The sequence below is a fragment of the Gadus morhua genome, chromosome 4 (genome assembly GCF_902167405.1).
Source record: "Gadus morhua chromosome 4, gadMor3.0, whole genome shotgun sequence".
Lineage (NCBI taxonomy): Eukaryota > Metazoa > Chordata > Actinopteri > Gadiformes > Gadidae > Gadus > Gadus morhua.
In genome coordinates this window covers 26,717,276-26,744,085 of record NC_044051.1, presented here as the reverse complement: position 1 = coordinate 26,744,085, position 26,810 = coordinate 26,717,276, and the positions used below count along the sequence as shown (strand labels likewise).

General features: G+C 40.1%; 2 protein-coding genes across 4 annotated transcripts in view; both read right to left on the bottom strand.

Annotated features, from left to right (window-relative positions):
- LOC115541861 (motile sperm domain-containing protein 2) overlaps positions 1-26,810 on the bottom strand; it is an 85,098-nt gene that overhangs the window by 55,614 nt on the left and 2,674 nt on the right. Inside the window, exon 1 of one of the 3 annotated variants that reach the window (XM_030353744.1) lies at positions 13,064-13,289. The exons of 1 other annotated variant lie outside the window; for it this stretch is intronic. The gene's annotated coding sequence lies outside the window, so the exon portion shown is untranslated. Of the gene's footprint in view, positions 1-13,063; positions 13,290-26,810 lie in introns of those variants that run through there. One more of the 3 variants, XM_030353745.1, reaches the window with a different exon arrangement.
- The window catches only part of cfap221 (cilia and flagella associated protein 221), a 65,533-nt gene continuing 52,799 nt past the window's right edge, over positions 14,077-26,810 (bottom strand). Inside the window, exons 24-25 of the mRNA XM_030353555.1 lie at positions 15,528-15,623; positions 14,077-15,383 (exon numbers count right to left, since the gene is read on the bottom strand). Of these exons, the coding sequence (XP_030209415.1) occupies positions 15,299-15,383; positions 15,528-15,623 (181 nt within the window). The 3' untranslated portion in view covers positions 14,077-15,298. The remainder of the gene's footprint in view (positions 15,384-15,527; positions 15,624-26,810) is intronic.

Genomic DNA, 26,810 nt, shown 5'->3' with positions numbered 1-26,810 from the left:
CAAATAGTGGAGCATGGCCCTGTAGCCCTTTGGTATGCTTATGCCGCTTTTCCACCGCACATGTAGCTCGACTCGACAAGACACGACTCGACACGACTCGACACGGTAGCAGCGCGGGTCCTTTTCCACCGCAAATAGTACCTCCGGGACGTGGGCGGGGTCGGCTGCGCGAATGGGCCGTGACGTATTTTTGTACGCGACGCAAACAACACCTACGTAACCCACACATGGACAGAACCCACATAACAACAATGGAGAACATTGATGCGATGGTATTCGTGTTCGTATTATTAGCTGGCATGTTGAAGAAGTGGAATATGTTGGCTGCGGCGCTGCTATGGCTGTTACCAGCATGGTTGCCATGTCGCTCTCGTGACTTCGTCACACTCTCTGGCCAATCAGTGGCCGGCCGTCTGCCGACGTCACCTTTTAGCATCGGCTCAGCCGCTTGGAACCAAGAGCGAGGCGGTACTAGAAAAAGCAGCCACTTCAGGTACCAGATACCATGTTTTCGCGGTGGAAACGCAAAAAAGGCGAGCTGAGTCGAGTCGAGTCGTGTCGAGCTGGTACCATGCAGTGGAAAAGCGGCATAAGTAACACTTTTGCATTGAAATTGACAGAGATACCAACTTTTTTTTTTACTTGCTTTTCTGAAATGAACAGAAAGATCAACATTTTTATTTTTTATGCGTGCAAAATGCTTTTCAGAGTGCTAGAATCACTTTTTGACCAACAATGTGTTTTTGACCTTACATTGTTTATTTTGCTCAAAACTATTGTATTCCACTTCAAAATAGTGGACCATGGCCCTATAACCCTTTGGTAAGCTTAGTAACACGTTTGCATTGAAATTGACAGATTTCAACATTTCTTGTTTTTATGTGTGCAAAATGCTTTTCAGAGCGCTAGAATCACTTTTTGACCAACAATGTGTTTTTGACCTTACATTGTTTATTTTGCTCAAAACTAATGTATTCCACTTCCAAATGGTTTAGTATGGCCCAATAACCCTTTGGTAAGCTTAGTAACACGTTTGAATTGAAATTGACAGAGATATCTACATTTCTTGTTTTTATGTCTGCAAAATATTTTTCAGAGCGCTAGAATCACTTTTTGACCAACAATGTGTTTTTAACCTTACATTGTTGATTTTGCTCAAAACTATTGTATTCCACTTCAAAATAGTGGACCATGGCCCTATAACCCTTTGGTAAGCTTAGTAACACGTTTGCATTGAAATTGACAGATTTCAACATTTCTTGTTTTTATGTGTGCAAAATGCTTTTCAGAGCGCTAGAATCACTTTTTGACCAACAATGTGTTTTTGACCTTACATTGTTTATTTTGCTCAAAACTAATGTATTCCACTTCCAAATGGTTTAGTATGGCCCAATAACCCTTTGGTAAGCTTAGTAACACGTTTGAATTGAAATTGACAGAGATATCTACATTTCTTGTTTTTATGTCTGCAAAATATTTTTCAGAGCGCTAGAATCACTTTTTGACCAACAATGTGTTTTTAACCTTACATTGTTGATTTTGCTCAAAACTAATGTATCCCACTTCCAAATGATGGAGTATGGCCCTATAACCCTTTGGTAAGCTTAGTAACACGTTTGCATTGAAATTGACAGAGATATCATTTTTTTTTGTTTTTACGGATGCAAAATGCTTTTCAGAGCGCTAGAATCACTTTTGACCAACAATGTGTTTTTGACTTGTTTTTCTGAAATGAACAGAAAAATCAACATTTCTTGTTTTTACGCGTGCCAAATGCTTTTCAGAGCGCTAGAATCACTTTTGACCAACAATGTGTTTTTGACTTGTTTTTCTGAAATGAACGATGGCTCATTGCATTCACTCAATAATAAAAATTTCACCAGGTTGTCTCATAATTATGAGATAATTATCTCATAATTATGAGATAGTATCTCATAATTATGAGATACTATCTCGTAATTATGAGATAATTATCTCGTAATTATGAGATAATTATCTCGTAATTATGAGATACTATCTCGTAATTATGAGATAGTAGAGAGTAGTGACGCTTGCACAGAAGCATACGGCCGACATCTTTCTTTATTCTGGTTGGAAATAGTAACATAGTTACGCCATTAAATGCGTTTATGGAAACATTTTTAGCGAGAAATGTGCATTTTACTTTCATAATGTTCGCTCGGTGAATGTGAAGGATGTTTGGTTTGATAGTTATGACGAAGAGTGAACGCTCCGTTCACTTGCATGGACAGAGTCTCTGGTTGCTAAGCAACCTCAACGTCTTGGCGGACTATTTCTCTGCTGATCAACACTACGAATGCTGGAAACACACCAGACACACCATGTGAAGTTATTTAACCCGATTATTGTTATTTATATCCGAGATTATTTAATCTAACCCGATCCAAGCTCTATCATGCACCCAAACACGGCGGCGTTTGAGTTTCCTTCCTGGGACTCCTAAATCCAGCGCAGCCACAGGCGCGTAGCTGCGTACGTAGGACAATTTTTGACACAAAATGGTCAAGCAACATTTTAGCTGCGTGACATACGCACGTACATCTATATCACGAAAGCAACCCTCAGCAAGCCTGGCACTAGTGCAACTGCACGGTTGCCAGGTGAGACTGATGATGACCAGCCCAAAAATGCTCAAACTCCACCTGGAAGCACCCAATCCCGCCCATTTTTAACTAAATTCTATTGCTTTCTATGGCCAGAAATCTGCAGAAAAACCCACCCAAATACCCTTTTTACCCATTTTTACCCGCAGACGGCCATCCTAAGCAGCTCAATTGGGTGGGAAACCGCCCAATCTGGCAACACTACTGATGGTCAGAACACCAGTTATCTCATAATTATGAGATAATTATCTCATAATTATGAGATAGTATCTCATAATTACGAGATGATTATCTCATAATTATGAGATAATTATCTCGTAATTATGAGATAATTATCTCATAATTACGAGATAATTATCTCATAATTATGAGATAACCTGGTGAAATTTTATTATTGAGTGAATGCAATGAGCCATCGTAGAAATGAACAAAAATATCAACATTTCTTGTTTTTATGGGTGCCAAATATTTTTCAGAGCGCTAGAATCACTTTTTGACAAACAATGAGTTTTTGACCGTACAGTGTTGATTTTGCTCAAAACTATTGTATTCCACATCCAAATAGTGGAGCATGGCCCTATAACCCTTTGGTAAGATTGGTAACACGATTGCATTGAAATTGTCGGATATCAACAGATCTTGTTTTTATGCGTGCAAAATGCTTTTCAGAGCGCTAGAACCACTTTTTGACCAACAATGTGTTTTTGACTTGCTTTTCTGAAATGAACAGAAAAATCAACATTTCTTGTTTCTATGCTTGCCAAATGCTTTTCAGAGCGCTAGAATCACTTTTTGACCAACAATGTGTTTTTGACCTTGTATTGTTGATTTTGCTCAAAACTAATGTATTCCCCTTCCAAATGGTGGAGTATTGCCCTATAACCCTTTGGTAAGCTTAGTAACACTTTTGCATTGAAATTGACAGAGATACCAACATTTCTTGATTTATACATGCAAAGTTCTTTTCAGAGCGCTAGAATCACTTTTTGACCAACAATGTGTTTTTGACCTTACATTGTTGATTTTGGTCAAAACTAATGTATTCCCCTTCCAAATGGTGGAGTATTGCCCTATAACCCTTTGGTAAGCTTAGTAAAACTTTTGCATTGAAATTGACAGAGATACCAACATTTCTTGTTTTTATGCGTACAAAATCCTTTTCAGAGCGCTAGAATCACTTATTGACCAACAATGTGTTTTTTACTTGCTTTTCTGAAATGAACAGAAATATCAACATTTTTATTTTTTAATGCGTGCAAAATGCTTTAAAGAGCGCTAGAATCACTTTTTGACCAACAATGTGTTTTTGACCTTACATTGTTGATTTTGCTCAAAACTATTGTATTCCACTTCCAAATAGTAGAGCATGGCCTAATAACCCTTTGGTAAGCTTAGTAACACGTTTGCATTGAAATTGACAGATTTCAACATTTCTTGTTTTTATGCGTGCAAAATGCTTTTCAGAGCGCTAGAATCACTTTTTGACCAACAATGTGTTTTTGACTTGTTTTTCTGAAATGAACAGAAATATCAACATTTCTTGTTTTTATGGGTGCCAAATATTTTTCAGAGCGCTAGAATCACTTTTTGACCAACAATGTGTTTTTAACCTTACATTGTTGATTTTGCTCAAAACTAATGTATCCCACTTCCAAATGGTGGAGTATGGCCCTATTACCCTTTGTTAAGCTTAGTAACACGTTTGCATTGAAATTGACAGAGATATAAAAAAAAAATGTTTTTACGCATGCAAAATGCTTTTCAGAGCGCTAGAATCACTTTTGACCAACAATGTGTTTTTGACCTTGTATTGTTGATTTTGCTCAAAACTAATGTATTCCCCTTCCAAACGGTGGAGTATGGCCCTATAACCCTTTGGTATGCTTAGTAACACGTTTGCATTGAAATTGACAGAGATATCAACATTTCTTGTTTTTATGCGTACAAAATGCTTTTCAGAGCGCTAGAATCACTTATTGACCAACAATGTGTTTTTTACTTGCTTTTCTGAAATGAACAGAAATATCAACATTTTTATTTTTTATGCGTGCAAAATGCTTTTCAGAGCGCTAGAATCACTTTTTGACCAACAATGTGTTTTTGACCTTACATTGTTGATTATGCTCAAAACTATTGTATTCCACTTCCAAATAGTGGAGCATGGCCCTATAACCCTTTGGTAAGCTTAGTAACACGTTTGCATTGAAATTGACAGATTTCAACGTTTCTTGTTTTTATCCGTGCAAAATGCTTTTCAGAGCGCTAGAACCACTTTTTGACCAACAATGTGTTTTTGACTTGTTTTTCTGAAATGAACAGATATATCAACATTTCTTGTTTTTATGCGTGCCAAATATTTTTCAGAGCGCTAGAATCATTTTTTGACCAACAATGTGTTTTTGACCTTACATTGTTGATTTTGCTCAAAACTATTGTATTCCACTTCCTAATAGTAGAGCATGGCCCTATAACCCTTTGGTAAGCTTAGTAACACGTTTGCATTGAAATTGACAGATTTCAACATTTCTTGTTTTTATGCGTGCAAAATGCTTTTCAGAGCGCTAGAATCACTTTTTGACCAACAATGTGTTTTTGACTTGTTTTTCTGAAATGAACAGAAATATCAACATTTCATGTTTTTATGGGTGCCAAATATTTTTCAGAGCGCTAGAATCACTTTTTGACCAACAGTGTGTTTTTAACCTTACATTGTTGATTTTACTCAAAACTAATGTATTCCACTTTCAAATAGTGGAGCATGGCTGTATAACCCTTTGGAAAGCTTAGTAACACGTTTGCATTGAAATTGACAGAGATATCAACATTTTTTGTTTTTACGCATGCAAAATGCTTTTCAGAGCGCTAGAATCACTTTTGACCAACAATGTGTTTTTGACTTGTTTTTCTGAAATGAACAGAAATATCAACATTTCTTGTTTTTATGGGTGCCAAATATTTTTCAGAGCGCTAGAATCACTTTTTGACCAACAATGTGTTTTTGACCTTACATTGTTGATTATGCTCAAAACTATTGTATTCCACTTCCAAATAGTGGAGCATGGCCCTATAACCCTTTGGTATGCTTAGTAACACGTTTGCATTGAAATTGACAGAGATATCAACATTTCTTGTTTTTATGCGTACAAAATGCTTTTCAGAGCGCTAGAATCACTTTTTGACCAACAGTGTGTTTTCAACCTTACATTGTTGATTTTGCTCAAAACGAATGTATTCCACTTCCAAATAGTGGAGCATGGCCCTATAACCCTTTGGAAAGCTTAGTAGCACGTTTGCATTGAAATTGACAGCTGTCAACATTATTTGTTTTTATGCGTGCAAAATGCGTCATAGTTATGCTTGATATTTAAACGACACAGAGCTATATATGCAAGTTAAGGTTGACGTCTCTTTTTTTTCGTTAGGCCTCAGAGCATCCTGCATCATCGAAGTTACCTGCTACCAGGGATATTGGCTGCAATACTGAGCCACCTCAGAGATACCATGTTGGCACACAACTCTCTTTGAAGACTCTTCATTCACATTAAAGAAGTGAAGGTTGGTAGTGTTTATACTGTAACAGTACAGTCATGTTTTATTCCTAAGAATGCCCTATCATAAATATATACGTTTTGTTACAGCTGTCCAGGCTACTGTGTCCTTCAAGGACTTTGGCACATCCACTGATCCCTTCACAGGCCCACTGCCTGTAGCATGCTCGACACCTGTAAAGCCGCCACCATCTAAGAGACCTCGGCTGCAGCAGCAGGAGAGAGTGCAGAGCCAAACCAGTCAAGACTGAGGCGACATTCCGTAAGTGCACTGTAAAAAATGATTTTAGAGGGTGGTAAATACAATCCCTGCAAATTGGTTAAAATTTACTTACGAATATTGATTAGCAAGTTAACTTTATAATAATGGGTAAATTCTACCTACACTACCTATTCTTTAACAGTAACAACTTCTACCTAAAAAACGATCATAAAAAATACCCAAAGACCATCAGCTTTGCTCTACAATACGCATGTCAAGAACTGCGGCGGTTACTCGTACTCGTCACTTCTGCTCGTCGTCGTTGGAGGTTGGTTGCGGTCGGCTGGAGCTGCTGAATTTTATTGTCTGGATTGAAGGTAAGCTATGATTTCTGTTTATAATGTTGCTGTGTATCATATCGGGAATGTAAATAGTAAAGAGTTTTGTATTTCGGACCATTGAGACGCACGGTCAAAGTGTCACATTGCCGCCGACTGGCGGGAAAACCGGTTTGAAACCGGCTTAAACCGGTTTCAACAGGCTTCGCCTGAGCACGGGGACCGCCATAGGCTTAAATGTAAAAATGTTATAAACATATCCAGGGGTATCCATGTCTCGACTAAGTTGAAGTCGCAAATAAATACCATGTGATGTACATAGACACAATTAGCTTGTGAATACACCATGTATTCATACCTCTATTTTAATGCTAACATCAAAAAAAGCTAAGCTAAGTAACGGCTTAAAATGCTAGTTGGCCTGTCGGCTTGCGGAAAAAGTATTTAAACAAGCGGTCTACTTGCCCTGACTAAATTTGTGTGATATCTAAAAGACGACCCACGTTCATTCAAACACAAATGTTCGTCCAGAAACCTTTTAATTTTCTAACTGTTTAAGTAATGCTAACAAGTGGCTCGGCCTCGTGTCAGACTTTTCAGAACATCATGTATCAAACGCGCACACGTTAAAGTAATTGGTTTTCACGTCGGCCGTAGTGATGATTTGTATAAAATTAAAGATTCGCCAACACTCAGTACGTTTTCATCAGTGGCGGGCCGTGACCATGAGTCCTTCAATGCAATCATCCTGAAGTATACCGCTTTTCAAATGACTTAATAATGACGTCAGGGTTATTGCGATGTTGATGTAACCACCCAATTTAACCCTGACAACTGAACGGGCTTTAAGAATAATGTTTTTGTTTTTGTTTTAAGCCGAAACAACCACAACAAAACACACGCAGCCTACCCTAGTCATAAGCTGAAAAGACCGTAATATTCGTCAGATTCTACAATTTCCGACTGTCAGTGAATGCAGCCAAAAATCTTCCGTCACTAGAACCTGTGCTTTATTTAGAGGACTTTTGCAATAAATTCATACATATTCAATACTACCAAACAAGAACCAATTCAAAACAATCCCATGTTACTTTAACAAACACATGTTTTTTTTAAACCAGAAGAATATTAATATAGGCTTTACAAATTAACCAGCGCGATTTCGTTGTGAAGCTCTGTTTCCCTTCTTGCTCATTGAGTTGAAATCCACTCGGGTGTCTCCGAACGTCTTCAACAAGACTGTTGCATGCAAGTGGCCCGCCGTACTTTGGTGTCTCAATGCCGACTTTGTAAGACAACTCAGGTTGGAAAACCCACCGTGGCTCCAAACAACACATCGATCCGTTGCAAATAGCAAGCATTCCCAGCAATACAGATTACAATGACCACTTGACGCTGTCAGCCAACTATACCTCGCGTAGTTGCTGGATTGAAAGTGCCGCACAAATCCTTTGCCCGGCTGGGTCAGAGCAGCTAGCTGCGGTGTTGGTCGTCCCTGTTTCACAATTTCTAGCTTTTCTGAGAAAATCCTTTTCGAAAAAGACTTTTTTAACAAGTCGGCCGCAATATCCAGTCCTTCTTCTCTGTCATCCATTGTAATTAAAGTGAATTTAATCTAAAAAAATCGAACCTAATTATCTATATAATTTCGCTGACAGCTAGTTGTAATTCCTTTTGTTTTCCTCCTGATGGCGCCAAATAACAAGGCCAGCTAGAAGGCCTAGACGTGTAAAAGGATGCACCCAACTTGGCATACTCGAAATCTGATTGGTTGAAGAACATGTCAATCAACAACATAGTCCCCATTAGCGTCAAAAGCGAGGGGATTCTCTCAGGATTCTGAAGGCCTCGGCGAGATATTTTTTTACCCGGAGACAGCGCAGGGTAATAATCTGATTGGATAAGGGCTCTAATATATATATTATCGCACTGGAGGCAACGCAACTGAAGGAAAAACAAATAAATACGTATTTAGACTTATGTGAACAAACTTATTAAAATAGATAGATTGAATGAAAAAATATCCGGCGGCGGAGGAGTCAGGCACATTAATTAAAATCTTATTAATGTGATGGGGTTAAATTATCGTTTCGAATATATAAACATGTTATTTACCACACCTGTAGCCTGCACAGGAAAGTGTGTGTGTGTGTGTGTGTGTGTGTGTGTGTGTGTGTGTGTGTGTGTGTGTGTGTGTGTGTGTGTGTGTCAGGATTAATGTCCCCTTGTTTCTGATCATCTTGTGTTTATTAAAGTCTAAATTTTGGAATTATAACAATCATTGCCTTTTTGTCCTGTACATTGGAGGTGTTGGACATGTCTGCAAGAAGAAAATAAAAGAACCGAAGACCTAACTTGCGCAAGAGGAGCAAATGAACTGGCTGTGCAAAGTATGTGACTTCACCACATCAAGACGATTGGATCTATTGAAGCACTATAGATTGCAACACGGGCATTTTGGGCGAAACCAGTCCATAAAGTGTCTTCATCATGATTGCCCTTGCACCTTTAGGACATGGGGTGCTTTACGGACACATTTGTCCAGATATCACCCACAGGCAACCAAACCAGGCCAGCTCCTTTCCTTCACGTGCCTGGTATGCAATTCATGCTTTTTCGACACCGAAAGACATTATTTTGAGCACCTGGGTTGCCATCTTAAAAAGTTTGAAACTGTAACTTGTGTTTTCAAAGGTTGTGAGTACAAGACAAATATATACTCAACATTCCACAGTCATAAGAGCAGGAAACATAATTCATATTCAGTGCAAGATTTTAAAACTTCTGTTTTTCATGAATGCCAAAGTCCAACAGACGAAGAAGGCGACCTTAATGAAAGCGAAACCAATTGTGACTCTGTCCTTGAAGAGGATTTGGACTTGAACAAAACTCTTATCAAGAGACTGGGTTTACTCCTCCTTAAATTGCAATGGATTTTCAATGTGTCCAATACATGCATAGATGAACTAGTAGAAGAACTTAATTTCCTTTCATCATCTGCATCTGGCCCAGTCATTAAAGAAATCATAATGAGCACTTTGAGGAAGCATAGCTGTACTCTTGAAGATATACTGATTTCAGAACTGGTTAAAGATCTTTGCCAGCACAACACTTTCAGTGCTTCTTTAGGGGTGGATGGGCCTTTAAGCACTCACTACAGGAGACAGCAATTTATGCAGGAGCATCTCTCAATGACGGAGCCAGTTGAGTACATACTTGATAGTGACAAGAAAAAAACGTACCAGTATGTTCCAATTCTCCCTTTATTGTCTCAACTTGCGAACAACAGACACATTCAAGACATAATCTTGCAGAACAGAAGGCCATCTGATGTTTCCTCTGGATACAAATCATTGCGAGACGGATTGTTTCTAAGAGAAAACGACTTTTTATGTGGAGATGAACTTACACTCCCACTCATTCTTTACATAGATGACTTTGAAGTATGCAACCCACTGGGAACATCCCGCAAGAAGCATAAAGTCACGGCTGTGTACTGGGTGTTCGCAGACATCCCTGCTACCTTGCGATCTACACTAACTTCTATTTACCTAGCCATTCTTTGTAAGGCAGATGATGTCAAGCAATATGGATACCCAAAGGTGTTGGAGCCACTGCTTCAAGATTTGAAATCCTTTGAAGATAATGGTATTTTTATACCAAGTCTGGGTAAAGTGGTCAAGGGTACTGTATTTGCTGTAGTCGCAGACAATCTTGGCGCTCACTCTATAGGTGGGTTTGTTGAAAGTTTTTCTGCCTCACACGTCTGTCGCTTTTGCATTGGAGAGCATTCGCAGATCCAGGAGCACGAAGTAAGAGAAGGACTTTTTCCTCCACGGACTAAGTCCAGCCATAGCATGCATGTCAGAGTAGCATTGTCTGACCTTGATCGAGCTCATCATTGTGGAGTAAAAAGACAGTGTCCCATCTCTGACACATTGAGTTACTTTCATGCCACATCACGTTATCCCCCTGACTCTTTGCATGATTTACTTGAAGGGATCGTACCAGTAGAAATAGCTCTCTGTCTTGGTGTGTTCATCAAAAAAAAAAACTTCTCTCTTCAGGAGCTTAATCATTCCATCCATCGGTTTCCTTACAAGTGGACCGACAAAACAAACAGTCCACAAGCTGTTCCCCTGACTTTTGCATCACGCAAGAATGTAGGAGGCAACGCACATGGAAATTGGTGCTTGTTGAGGATCCTTCCTTTTTTGATAGGTGACAAAGTACCAGAAGATGACCCAGCGTGGGAGGTTTTTGATGACCCTGAAAGATGTTGTCGAGCTTGTCATGGCTCCTGTCCACACAGATGAGACACTAGGATATATGGACAGCAAGATCAGTGAACACCGTTACAGGCTTTTAAATGTCTTCCCAGATGAGAAACTGAAACCGAAACACCACTTCCTTGAACATTATCCATGGCTTACAACTGCTTTTGGACCGCTTGTGGCTCTCTGGACAATGCGTTTTGAAGCCAAACACCGATTCTTTAAAAGGATTGTGAGGCAGACCGGGTCTTTCAGAAACATTCTCATGACAATGGCAAGAAAACACCAATCAATGATTGCATATCACCTCCATGATGCTAACATAAAAGGCCAACACTATCAGTGTCCAGAATGACTCAAGTGGCAGTCGACGTTCTAAAAGACAGCATTAAGGAGTCATTTGCAAGGAAGTTCCCTGGGGAAGTGGTTGTAAACATGACCAACAAGGTTAACATTTCAGGCACGGACTATAGTGTTGGAATGTTGTTGCCCTTTGGATCAACAGGAGGATTGCCTGACTTTGGAGAAATACTTCAAATAATCATTGTGCATGAAAGACCTGTCTTTGTTCTGAAGTTACTGAGTGGTTGGTACCATGAGCACCTTAGGAGCTTCAAAGTGGAGCCAACAGGAGAGCTTGAGGTCCTTCAGCATTCAGAAATGAAAGATTCATACCCCTTGGCTGCGTATAATACAGCACATGGTCGAATGGTGTCCCTTAAACACTTCATTTGCACATCAGAGTAGGTACACTTCAGTTTAATTATTCTGTTATCATGCCATATCAATCATGTGTCAAGCACTGCATGTGAAAAGAACAAAAACTTTTTGCTTAACAAGGCACAAAGTCTAAAGGACTGCCCACACCAAGTATAACTATAAAAAGTAGCTAACTCAGCTGCATGGAGTAGTCTAGACTGTAGCTTTATAGCTGTTTATAGCTATGTTAAAATATGATGTGAAATTGTGGCTTTGGCTGACTTTATTTAGTTTATTGTGTATGAACAGTCAAGTAGGTTATTATATGTAAAACTCACTGCTCTATCCCCCGTAGTCGCAAAGGACCGTAGTCAGTTCTCTAGATGTTGCATGCGTTCTGCACATTTAGACAAACCGGTTCTAAACCTGGATGGTCTATCATGCAGGGAGGCCTTTCATCCAGCTGTTCCAGCCGTCTTGTAACCTATTATGGATAACATGAGGTGAGTATCTGCAGTGGCATGTTATCAGAAATCATGCACTGCAAACAAGTGTATGTAAGGGTTAGGTAGCTGCTAATGTTACCTGAGGCACCTCCTGACAGCATAAGTTCTCTGACTGCATTGCATTGTGGCACAATTTCCACATGTGCACCTATACAAATAAATCATGCATGCATAATGCTAAATAAATAAACCTGGCATACCAGAATTTGCAACCACGTCTGAGATTGGTGCGTGCTCCAGATGGACACATTTTCCTAGCCTGAGTTGAATGTCCAGTAGCGCTAGACATTCTCAAGATTACAACACAAACACATCTGGTTGACATAATTTCACGTTTTGTGAAATAGAATATAGTTATAACTAGTGTAAATTCAATAGGCTTACTATATAATCGCCTAGCTTTTAAAGATGGCTACTAGATACTTGTATTTAATTCATTTGCACTATTAACATGACATATTTACCAAAAGCACCTTACCATGCATACTGAAACACGGCTGGCCCCCGCAAGCGTCTGATACAAGCGTATGAACCCAACGCAGACTATTCATAATATTCGAATGAATACGGAAGAGGCAGTGAATGAAGTATCCTATTGATTAGACAGCGATTCAGACACTGTCAGAGTGTGAGGAGAGTTGACGGACAAGATGGCGGTTGACCTAGTTTCAAAGTTTATAGGCCTACCGTGTATACTCGGTAATACGGTTGTTGACGCAAGTGTATTACTCGGTGTGAAAATGTCCACATCGCGGCAACCCTAATGTCTTCTATATATCTAGTGCCAGCAGTTAGCGTCAAACGTATACGGGAAAATCAGACAATGACGTTGAAAAGTTCCTTAAAAAATAGAAAGTTTTTCTATGACTAACCATTCAGATAGCATCCTGCTGAATTCTCGGAGTCTGGGGTTCTGCAGGAGCCTCCTCTCCTTCTTCAGGATCCGATTCAGGTTCGAACATATAGGGTTGAACCACTGAAGCTGTCATGTCCGCTACTTTCACATGCTACGCTGCACTCTCTCCATAACCATGGTATCAGTTTGTTAGAAGGGCGTGTCCAAATGCAATGAGCAGGGTGCCTCATTTGCATTGAAGCTACACCCCCCTGAAACAGCGCATTCTGGAAGGGACTGAACCAGAGGGAATAGCGGTAGGCGAGATTTTCTTTCCTAAAAGTTATTTCAAGCAGCTTCAAAAACACGTTCAAAAACAGCTTCAAAAACACGTTTTTGGAACCTCAAATGCTATGTTTACTTGCTGTGAAAATAGCATAATATGTCACCTTTAAGTAAAAATAATTTCCAAAACACTTTTTTTTGTCAAAGTTGCATAGGCGGAATAGCTAAAAATTTGATTTTTGTGTTATTATGCCTGCCTCATTACATATCAGAACAAGGGTAACCTTTCATTTGAGACCGAGACAAGTTTGGGTTCATGTGTAGTAAACCTTTTGTTTACAGTATGCATTTTGGGTAGCCAAAGGTCTTTTTTGGAGACTCCAAAAGGTTCCTGACCAAAACGAATGGACATATTACATGAAAGGAGCTGGAGACTTCATCTTTCATGCTTTGATCTGCTTTTACACACAGCATGACCTATGGCTAGGGCTCAGCAGTTTCCAAGGGACATGGAGTTACCCAGGGTACTACAATCAGCTTGGTTTTAGAGGTGTGTGTAACCGGCTGGAAGGAAAAACAATATTGTAGCCTTCCCAGCACTGTGTCAGTACATGATACAGTTATTCTGATAATGTCATACAATTCTACAGGTTCTCAGTTTTCCAAAGAGACCAAGCATGTGATTAGAGGTCATACTATGAAGGAGCAGTGCTCTCTAGAGTAGGCGCAGTGCAAAAACTAAACAATGGCCCGAAGACTAAGTGGTTAAGATGTTATATATATTTTTTTTAAATAAAAGGTTTTTGTACAAGGCACTGTTTTGGTTTGGATTATTTATAATATAATGGAAAGTGATTGCAGAAAACCTGTACATTAGCACGGTTCCCTACGGAGGCTGACTTCGGTAATGTAAGCAATAAATACAAAGTTAAAATAAAAGTGGATGAATAAATAAAAACAAAAAGCAAAAATCAGACATACTTTCCACACAAATTCTCTTCACCAAAATATACCAGATTGCTTCTTTTACATGTTCAAATCACAAAAAATTATTTAAAGGAAAGTAATTGTCCACCCTTTTAAATGAGTATTTATCCAAAAGACAATGAAAATGTTGAGTGGCGAGGTGACGGCAGGTGCATTCTGGGAGCTCCAGATGAAGGGGCCACATTGGGCCCCTCTGCTTGTCAATTGGAAACCAATGGCAACATCGCCACCAACAACATCACTGATCAGGAGGATGAATTCTGGGCTTCTTTTCTTTTTCTGTCGCCACGGCAATGACGACGAATCACGCAGGCAGGAAAATAGATTATCATCCGCTGTCGTTGTAGATCAAGGAGGACTCCCGTCTCTTTCCTAACACGTCTTTTATCCAGAAAAACACAACAGTAAATGAAAAGGAAAGTTGGCCTGCTCTCTGAGATGTATGTAATATATCTCTGGTTTGCTTGTAGAATATGAAACATTGTTGTGTCAACTGAAGAGGGATTCAAATTATGTGGTCGTTCACCCCCTATAGCGGCCAATTGTGGTTTAAGCTCTAGGAGCTGGTCGGGGAAACCAAGCCACCATTTACCACCAAGATTTAGAGCAAGCGTGAGGCTATTGATTGCGAACAAGCAAAGCCTTGCAGCTAAGTGGAACCTCCGTCCCCGCAGCACGATGTGAGGTGCTGCTGGAGACTGAACCAGAGGTGGTAGGGGAGAGGTGGGAGGGTATGGGAGGGTATCGTGTAGCGGCACAGTCAGCCTCTGTAGGGAACCGTGCTAATGTACATGTTTTCTGCATGCCTGGCAGTCAAATCTATTGGTTTGACTGGAAATCTCTATGCTTTATGTGTTTGCATGTGTCTGTGTCGCTCTAGGAGTGTGACTATGTGCCACTTTGTATGTTTGTGTGTATGTCTGCTATAATGTATGTGTTTGTGTATGTCTATGCGAGTGAGTGTTTAGTTATGGTTAGCGTCTCTGGTCTAGTCAATGGGTCAGGTCTGGTCGCCGACCTCTTCATCCCCCAAGAACTCTGCTCGGATCATCTCCTGCGTCAGACACACGCCTGGCTCCTCTGTACTGTGAAATACACACACACACACACACACACACACACACACACACACACACACACACACACACACACACAAGCTCAAACCAATGTCTATGAAGCTGCTTTTCGGAAACAATTTAGGACTTTAAGGCTTGATTAAGGGGTCTCACAGTCTGTCAACCAGGGTGGGGTCAATGTCATCGGAGGGGCCAATGAGGGGTGGGGGGACTCTCTCTGGGAACATGTCTGTTTTCAGGTCCAAAGACCTTCAAAGAAGAAGAAGAAGAAGAAGAAGAAGAAGAAGAAGAAGAAGAAACCAATCAAAAAATTAAACATTGGAAGTACTATAAAGCATAAGGAAATTGACTCATTTTTTTCTTAACCACTGATAAAACAAGACTATACTACTGTTATCAGATTTTACTTCTTCCTCTCTAAACCAGAAACATGAATATATGTACAACAAGGTTGTATGTTGCTCTCTTCAAATCACTCAGAGGAACAAGGATATGACATTCATCTCTCTTAGAGAAACAGAGCTTTCTTTTTATGGACCAATGTTTTCTGTCCTTATTTTGATACAGCAATCAAACACTAAAGTCATCAGAGTGGAATAAGAGTCATGGGGACACTCTGCGGAGGTCTTCATGAAGAAGAGGATAGAACTAGAAAATGCATTTCCTGCAGAAAGTGCAGTGATTGCTGAAGTACAAAGTGAGGTTGAAAATATTTTTTAATAAAGCCACATAGATAAGGGCATAAAGAAACGTTAAATGGCTTAAATCAAGTGAAGAATTTGAAAAAGTTCAATAGTCTAAATGGAGCAAACAATGTAAACATGCACACCATTTAAGAAAATGTAAATGGTTGGAAACAAATAAAGTAACGGCTGAATGAAAAGCGCATAGCATTGCTAAGAATGCAGAAATGTAAAATGAATTGAACTGAAGAATCTGAAAGGTCAAATGCATTGCCCTGCAGTGTTAGGGTTAGGGTTAGTGTGTGTGCACACACTAGCTAGTGTGTGTGCGTGTGCGTGTGTGTGTTTAAGAGAATAGCGAGCCGGTGCGTGATTTAAAGAGGCCAAATAGAGCGGGAAAACTCGCCAAATCTGCATGCTCGCAGATGGCACTAGGGACTCATATACTGACCCCCCCTCCCCCCCCCCCCCCCCCCTACTGTCCCTACATAAGGCGACAAACATCACCGGTAAAACTGAGGATTAATGTTCCGTTAGTTAGACTACATAAGGCAGTGTTTCCCCTATATGCACCTAGCAGCGGCGGTACGCCGCTGCTGAAATATGACCGCCGCTGCTGAATTTCTTTTTTTTAACAAGAGGAGAGGAGAGCTTCATATTAACGGAGGAACTTCCGCAGATTCTGAGTTTGCGGTTAAATAGATCATCAGTGAAACATCGCTGCGACACAATTGAGTGTAGCAACCCAGAGAACCAGCTACAACATTGTTATGTTATTGTGTTTTGAAAAATATATCTCTACTTATTTTTAAAAAATATATTTTTAGCAAAAATGTCAATATACATTTATTTTAGCAACTTCTTCAGTAGCGTCGCCATTATTGACTCTAGAGCCCCAAAACTTGTTCAATAGAGGCATGGCCTATTTATGCTCCTACTACAACCTTTGTGATGGGGAGAGGGGAGGGAGTGGAAAGATGCATTGGTTTGAGGCACAGACCTTTTCGATTGTTGTAGTATTTGGGTTATGGGATTTTCATAGGGTGGTTGTTGACATAAAATATTTTTTGTTTAATAAATGTAAATAATGGTTTTAAAGATTATACTTGTAATATGTTCAATCTCTCCTTATTTCCCCTGCTCATTACTGTGCACAAATGTACTGTATGTATGTTGCCAGCAGACACATGGAAACCTCCCGGTAGGGTGCGCTTTGCGAGCACACAAAACAAATTGCGCACGAAAAACATAACATTTCACCTCCGCTGCTGCAACTCCATCCTAGGGGAAACACTGTAAGGTGAAAAACACTGCTGGTAAAACTGAGGATTAATGTTCCGTTAGTTTGACTAATTTGCCTGCAGCGCGCATTGAGAGCCAGGCGTTTGTGTGCTACGACTAATGGTGCGTTCCTGATGTGCACAAATGTCGGAATTTCCTTGCTCCAAGTCAGAATTTTAATCAGAACCCCCCGTGAACTCGGATCTCCACCTCGCAAAGTCGGATTAATCTCACCAGCCAGACATAGAATTCATGCTATCTGCTACTCACGTAAACAGTAGTTACATGTTTTGTTGTACGTTTGTGAGGCTGGGAAGCACTGGGAGTACTCAACTTTGGGGATACGTTGTTCCGAGCTCCGAGTTCCGACTTTCAGTTCAAATTGAACACAACATAAAGCACGACTCTCACTCCCCAGGGTCCTAAAGAGGAACTTGTAGCTGCGCCTGTACCTGTTGCGGTGATCATTGTCTACTATGACAGAGCGGGTGCTTCAATGAAGAAACAAAATGAAGAAGAAAAAAACAATCACAGCGTTGTTTCAAAAAACAAACAATGTAAGTAGGCTATCCTACGCCTGTTGCCTGTTGACTTTCCCAAATGTGGCAGCTAATCGCTTTGTAATGTTGAGTAGCTAGTGACATTAATAAACGGCATTTGCTCTCACCTGAAGAAGGCTAAATGTAAAATAAAAGTATTTTTAGGCCGTAGGTGAATAGCTTTAATGTTTTTTCATTTTTATGCATAATTTTATTTTAGCTAGAAAATTCCTAAAGAAATTTTGAGTGTGGCCCATATATTAATACCTTATCATTCTCTTTAGCTAACTACCTAGCGCTAGCATATTAATACCTTGACATTCTCTTTAGCTAGCTTGCTATTGATAGTGTAATAATACCTTGTCATTGTCTTTAGCTAGCTAGCGGTATCTTATTGATACATTAAATACTCCTCTGTAGCTAGCTATGTGTGTGCGTGTTAGTGTATGTGAAAGGCAGGCTTTTGTTGTCGTGAAACCAGGGGAGGCTATTACGAAAGTAACTACTTGAGCGCTAGTTAAAGCCCAAATTACACAAAAATAAGTTATTGAGTTGAAATCATTTGCTTGATCCCCCCCAGTTGAAAAATCCCATCTGTGCCCCTGCCAATCTGGCTACACCGCCTGAAACGTCCTCTAAAATTAGCCCAATCCGACGGGAAAAAACGCCCAATCTGGCAACGCAGCTGAACGTCCTCACGGTCCAGCATCAACGTAAATCAATGAGACATGAAACTGAAAATGAAGCCGGTATGAAACTAAAACTGATTCTGAAGAAAGTATGAATTATTTAGAAATTCCGTTTGGATATTATTGAAGATAATAGTGTCAAGATTTGTTAAATGGTTTGAACGAAGATAAGCGGTTGAAAAATGATTTAGTTCGGTCGTAAACAGTTGAAGTAGCTGTCCCCCCATTGACTCCCAAGTCAAAAAGTATATACTATTTTAAAAGTGGAATATCTTAAAAAGTATAAGAAATCTAAAAAATCTGAAAAGAAGAGCTTCATGCAGCACTCACCTAATAATGGCAGATGTTGGAGCTAAATGGATATCCGCATTTTAGAAATAAATATCTGTTTTGAAGTAAGGTTTGGCAAAACATAAATATACCATAAATATATACAGAACAAAACTACGAGAATAAATGTAAAAGTTTCGATAGATACGTTTTTAGTGTGTTCTTTAATAATGCAACTTTTATTGGAAAATGTATGATTTGTGTTTTTATGGACGAAATTATCTCCTCAGAAAAAGAAGGTTGCAGGGTAGTGCTCTCATGAGAAGGGACCACAACGGCATGACAAGGAACAGCAGCAGCAGATTACCTGGAAGAGTCAGCTAAACTTTCAGACGCTTCCCCAGAGTGGCTGCAGATATCCCTGCACCGCAACAAGATAATACCACTAAATTGTATTGCACCCGAAAAAACACCTTCTTAAAAAAAGAAACAAAAACGAATGCCGTTAATTACCTCATCCTAAATCACTCAGGAAAAATACAATAATAAAGAAAAAGTGAGAAGAGATGGATGGTTTGAGGGGGTCATTTTATGCGGCCTGGCTTACAGTTTGTGAAACAGACTTGACAATACAATTACAATTAGGGCATTGAGCAGATGTTTTTATCCAAAGCGACTTACATCGTTCGATACACACATTGACAAACTGACGGCATAGTCTGCCAGCTCGTCAGGAGGTTAGGTTTAGTTGCTCAGCGACACATCACCACTCAGCTAGGAGGAGCTGGGATCAAACTACCAACCTTTCGGTTACAAGACAATGGCTCTACCTCCTGGGCTAAGCTGACCCACGCAGAATAAAAAGAAGATTCAACCTTCCTATTTGGGGAATCACGACACTCAAAGATAAAAGTCAATGGGAAACATAAAGCAGTACCCTACATACAGTAGTACCCTACAAACACTAGTAGCCTACACACACTAGTACCTTACATACACTTACACCTTACATACAGTAGAACCCTACATACACCTATACCCTACACACACTAGTACCCTAGATACATTAGTACCTTACACACAGTAGAACCCATGTGTACAAAAGTACCCTACATATTGAAGTACCCTAAATACAGAGGTACCCTACCTACACTAGTACCCTACATAAAGTAGAAACCCTACATACAGAAGTACCCTGAATACAGTAGTGCCCTACATGGAGAGGTACCCTACCTACTAGGGATGGGAATTGATAAGAATTTCACGATTCCGATTCTGCTTATCGATCCGATTCCTTATCGATTCTCATTGGGTGAGAAAATAAGTACAAATGTGTTTGTTTGCATTCAATCTCTTGAATATCTGATCAGAAGTGCATCAAGTATTAGGAAATTGTACATTTTCAAATCAATTGGTCTAGACAAAAAATATATACGTTTGGCTTTTTAAGCCCAAATGCCATCATTATGTGCCATAAAACTAAAAACACAGACTGAAAAGAGTCAAGTAAGAGCTTGTGCCTTTTGGAATGCTAAAAGTGCTCATTTGCATTCAACTTGTAACAAAATTCAACTGACATAAACAAAATGAAGCATTGATTAGACAGAGATTTATTAGATGGGCCTACCTATTAAACCGTTGGAACACAAGACCGGAAACCATAGCAACGCCGGTAAACAAACCCCGAGAAGCCCAATCCCTATGAGCTCCCCGCGCTACGGCTATCCGGAGGCGCACAGAGCTGTTGGCCGTGATATTATCTATACAATTATATTATATTATATTATATACTTTTATATATAGAGCTCCGGGAGTCGCAAACTGCAACAATCACTTTCTCCTACATGCTGCAGTTCACCCCGGACTGCACTGCACTGAGTTTGACGGTTGAACGCTGATTGGCTGTTACGTTACACATGTCACTCAGTTGTCACGCTGTTGAACGTTGATCACGACAAAAACTCGTCGCCGGTTTTCTCTCGCGAAAAATTCGCCCGATACGCGTCTCTACGTTCACTTTGTATGGGATCTTGTCGCCCCGTCGCGTTTGGTGTGAACGCACAATGCGCATCTTCCTCGGCGGCGCCGTGTCTTTCTGCGTTCTGAACCAAAACAAAAGCAGCGTGTGTGTGACGTCATGACGCATTTGCCGCGACCGGAACCGACAAGCGGAATCGTTAAGCAGGCTTGCTAATGATTCCAAGGAATCGGTTGACTCGGCACCGGTTCTGAACAAGAACCGGTTCTCGATTCCCATCCCTACTACCTACATGAGTAACCTACATACATTAGAAGAAGTACCATACAACACATTACATTAAGATCCCTGTAATAAGCCTTAGTTAAGATGTAATAAGACTTTATTGTATGCTTAATTTGTGTTAATAATAACATAATAAACTTGTTTATTGTGAGATTAAAAGACCTTTATAAGCACTTAGGAGCAACTTGTTAACTATTTATTGATTGCTTAATAACATTAATAATGGCCTTATGTATAATGAGATTCTTATAGTTGTTAATGAACACATTACAAACCCATTTATTGAGCCTTGCTAACTTACCTATTATGCCATGGTTAAACCTTTACTAAACATTTTTTATGCTTATTACAGAGCTGCCAACTTTTCAAAAAACCTTGGAGTGAGATTTGGTCGGGGGTAACCAAAATTACCCCTGACAACGCAGCCACACAAGTTGGTGGCTCAGATTTGAGAGAATTTTATTTAATTGGATGTTGAACCCATGTTGTACCCTGCATTTTGGTGGTTTGTGGGTAAGCCATTGATAGGGGCGGCTCACTGGAGATGGGCAATATTGGTTACATTATGTGACCTGACATAGCTGAAGGTCCATCCCCAGGAAATTTTGGATCAAGTAGATGTGATTTCCTTCATTATAGTGGATTTTGGGGTGGTCTGCTAAAGATGTGCAATACCTGAACTTATTCTGATTCATGTTTGGCATCAGGACTTGTAGGACCTAGTCTGGAGTTGGACATTAAACCAGAAAACTATTGTTGTGCCCAAATGACTGCCTATGTGTCACAATATAGCCTTATTCATAGACCAGTGTAAGATTTGACCTAGTTAGGTTGATTGATATTTTGACCACAACAATGGTATTAAACAAATTCTGAACTGAAACCTAACCTAAGTTGTGAATAATTGTATTCTTAAGAGCACTTAATGATTTATGTTCAGCCAAAAACGACAAGATTAGTTAGGGAGATAAATTATTCTTCATTCAAAGCCTCCCACCATATGGTCCATTAGAAACATAAAAGTGCTTGAAGTGCTTAAACAGTACAACTTTTTCAAGTTGTACTGTCATCCGTATCAGATGCAGATCAGAAGCTAGTCCTCGTCTATGATCTGTGGGCACGGTTATACTGGCCTGTGGCCTTCTTGGAGGCCTTGAGGACATCTGAGGGGGGCTCCCATTTGAAACAGGGCTCCAGGTCTGCCATCTTTATGGTCATTATTGAGGACAGGGTGCCATCCAGTGCTAGGCTGTTTCTGGTCTTGGTTTTGTTCAGTCCCACAACTGAAAACACCCTCTCAGCGTCTGCGTTAATGCTAACTTCGGATGCAGGTTCAGTGGCGCTCAACAGCGCCATCTACCGTCGGGTAGTTTGGAAAGGAACGAACGCGTCTCAAAAAAAAAAAAAATAATAATATTTTTTTTTGCCGTGAGAAATTGGATGTGTGGCGTGTGTGAGTGTGTAAACAGGCAAAAGAGTGTGTCACACGGTGAAACCGTGAGAGTTGGCAGCTCTGTTATTAAGGTTAGTAAATCCTTTATCAAACTGCCAAACACTTCATCAAGCATATGCGTCAAGCCGTCATCCACTTGCATAAATATAACTTCCGGTTTAAAACGACCTTCAAAATAAAAGCCTTTAAAGGATGTATTATATGAGGCACAAAACAGATCGCAATCGCTCAACGTGTAGATTTATTAACCCTAATAAGCATAAAAAATGCTTAGTAAAGTTTTAACAATGACATAATAGTTAAGTTATTAAGGCTCAATAAATGGGTTTGTAATGTTTTATTAACTGTAAGTAACTCATAAGACTATTATTAATATTATTAAGCAATCAATAAATAGTTGACATGTTTCTTATAAGTGCTTATAAATAGTCTTATAATATCACAATAAACATGTTTATTATGTTATTATTAACACTTATAGTCTTATTAACACCGATTAATGTTAATAAGCATAATTATAATAATGTCTTATTACTTATAAACAAAGGCTTATTACAAGGATAATATTTAGCGTTATCCAAAAGTACCCTAAATACAGTAGTACCCTAAACACATTAGTACCCTAACTAAAGTAGTACCCTAAATACAGTAGTATCCTTCATATAGTAGTACCCTACACACACTAGTACCCTACATTCAGTGGTACCATACACACCACAGGGGCCCTATTTTAAAGGTCTAAAACACAAGTGAGATGCGCGAAACACAAGTAGCTTTGTGGGCGGATCTTTGGCGCTGTTGCTATTATACCGGCGGATAAATTACTCTTGCGCCCGACACAAATCTAAAATGGGTTGATCTGAAACCCGCAGGTGTGTTTTGGGCATAATGTGAGTTCCATCTCCCATCCCCTAAAAGAGCCAGCGCATTTGAACTTGACAAGTTGATATTTTGACCGCACGTTTGCAGTCTTGGCTGAGACAGATGCATGACCACATGTATTTCAAACTTCAAATGGCTCAGTTTATGACGTAATATAATAGGCCTAATTCACACATGGAATGGCGTTTTCTTCTACAACTTCAGAAACTGAGTCGTCATGTAAATTTCTGCAAAATAACTTAACACGTCCTGTGGCCGCAACTGTGGGTCTATTTAATGATATGCGTAAATAAATTAACAAACATTGTTTCTTACAAGTATTGTATATACATTATCGTTATCGACTTGTGTTCCTAATATGCATGGTTCCACCCGTTAAAATCCATTGCCATTGACTGTATTATGCGTTTGCGAAACAACAGTTTGGGTGTGTTTAAACAGGGTGCACGTACGCGCCAAGCATCACCCGCATTCATTCATTCTTTTTAAAGGTCCCATGACATGAAAATCTCACTTTGTGAGGTTTTCTAACATAAATATGAGTTCCCCTAGCCTGCCTATGGTCCCCCAGTGGCTAAAACTTGCGTTTGGTGTAAAACTAACACTAGCTGTTCTGCTCGCCTTTGAAAAAACGGAGGCTAAAGCGCGCTGATTTGGAATGTCTGTTCTCATGACGTCATCAGGAATCTCAGCTCCTCCCCTTACTCTGCCTGGCCCGCCCAGAGACGTTGGCCCGCCAATGAGACTCGACCGTGCGAGCGCCACATGTGTGTGTGTGTGTGTGTGTGTGTGTGTGTGTGTGTGTGTGTGTGTGTGTGTGTGTGTGAATACACACACTGTAACGCTAGTGTTTCTTGTCGGTTCTTTGATGTGTCTTGTATTTCCACAACGAGACTGTCGTGGGGGTTATCTGAGCCATGGTTGAGAAGGAATTGGGGGAAAGGAACTTTGGTTTGACTCGCTGAAGTAGCCTACATGAACTGCGACATGCCGCCGGTTGCCGCGAGGCACCATCGCCCGGCAGCGGGCAGCCAGCAGCAGGCAGCGCGCGGTTCAGTCGACTTCAGGTTGATGTGAAAGTGGAAGAACCAGAGACATCGCAGAACCCGACAAAGTCGTTTGTGATTCATAATATCGTCTGGACTGGCGCACACAATCTGTTATATGATATAGATATCTATGTATTGTATTATTTAGATATAGAGCTCCAGGACTGTAACGCAAGTGGTGTACACTTCCTTGTTATTTGGATAACCGTTCTGCTGTTGGTGTGATGGCGCATAACACGTCGGACTCTCGTCTCTGGTATTTCTACAACGAGACTCGTATTGGGGGTTATCTCAGCCAAGGTTGAGAATGAATTGGGGGGAAGGAACTTTGGCTTTGACGTGGTTCAAGAACATGAACCACGACAAGGAGGAGAAAGGGATCTTTGCCGGGCAGCGCTTATGCACCTCCGCCTCCGGCGGTGGTCCCTCAGCGGGGTTCAAGCGGGAGACATTCGCCGCCAACAATCCCTTTCTCCTCCATGTCGACTATAACAACTATTCAGCCAAAGAGGAGATAAGTGGACATAGTTGCCTGCCTCTGGTATGATGAATGTAAACTAGTGGGTTTTTTTATATAAGGGCTAGATAACGCCCTCGGGAAGATCGATCTAAAAGCATGAGGTTTCATTAAAATTCTTATTTAGGCGGAGGCTCTGTCTGATATTTTTTGCTAAAATATCCAAGAATTAGGAATCCCTACGAATTTCTAGTCCGTACTACGTAGGCATCAAGGATTGGCCGGTAGTAGACCCTTTTGTTCCTACGAATGGAAAGCTTGTGCTTTGTGAATCATTAGCAAGATTTCGCACTGCAGACTAACTCTTGTTATGTGACGAATGCAGGAATGTTGGCGGAGGACGTTTTGATTACACTCAGTAAGGGTAATAACCCTCCAAAGAACTACGTACATTACAAGAGTTACGTTGGTGTGAAAAACTGTGCATCCCAAGTAAAGCCCATTCAGTAAGTAGCCCAGTAATAAACAGTTTGGGACCCCACATACGGCCAACCAGTCTTGGACCTCAGATGAATGGGTAGTGTATGTCCCTCGGAAGTTATGCAATTCTGACCCGGACCTTTGAACGCCGTTTTGCACTGACAGACCTTTCACTGGTATGATGAATAGACAGAGATCCATTTCAAATAGGGCTGATGATTGCACCCACGGGAAGAACAAGTAGGATGAATTGAGCGGCCTCATGTTGTTTGAACCTGAATGAAATGTACACAAAATAGAGGAGCCTCCCAACCTAAAGACACGAACGACGGCGGAAAATTTGATTTAACCACTGTTCAACTTTTCTTGTCATGTTACTAAACGTATCTTTTTTCAGAAAAGTGGACGAGTGGTAAAACTAAATATAATAGAGAAATAACGTCCGGCCTTTACGGACGAAAACAGTGCCAGCGGGTAAGTATGGCACTGAAACAACTGAGGGAATAGGCCCCCCTTGGTTGTGAAAAGAAAAAATATATAAAGAACATCGTTGTGTCTCATCCCAATTGTTATGTTATGTATTTTTCGCGCCGTATTTCTATCCTTTCTTTCCATGCTTTGCTTTCATGTTGTCAACAACCTCTTGTAGACCCTTCTTCTCTCCACAGCGCTGGAGAAGCAGTTTTACGCCGTCCCGAAATTCTAAATGTATTTGAATGCGATTGTAATAGATTTACTGCTGAGTTGTATTAATATGATCTGAGAGATCGTATCGATTTTTTTTTCAGATAAATAGCAATGTCCAAGGAACGAATGCCCGAAAAAACGTATCAGTTCAGGACACTGATCCAGAGCCAGAGGACAATTCAACTCCACAGAAGTTTATTCTTCAAACAGGTTTGATTGACAAACCACGAGTGAGTACCCTGAAACTAACATAGAAATAATTAAATCGGGCTCCTTTGAGACATTGACTTTACTCTGATTTACAAATTTGTACAAAATATATTAATATCATTCAGTTAGGTAACATTTCTTTGTTTCTTTATCAAACAGATCTGTGGTCTCCATTTACGTTGAGTTCCACATGTTTTAAAATGATTAAATAACATTAACATTATTTTTAGCATTAAAGAATTCATGACGTAAAACTATAACAAAAGTGATTGTATTTTGTTTCGTATATCCCTAACTGTTGTATCAGCTGTGTGTGTATTCCTTTATTTGTATTAATTTGTTTATGTTTTCTTTTCAAGAGATCGTCTGACTCAATCATAAGGAAGAGTAAAATGGACGCCCATTCATCAAAACGGGACGCTAAGGTGACAATAACGGTATCTAAGCAAATTTAAAAAAGAGCGGACCTGGTAAGAACCCGCTACGGTAAGAA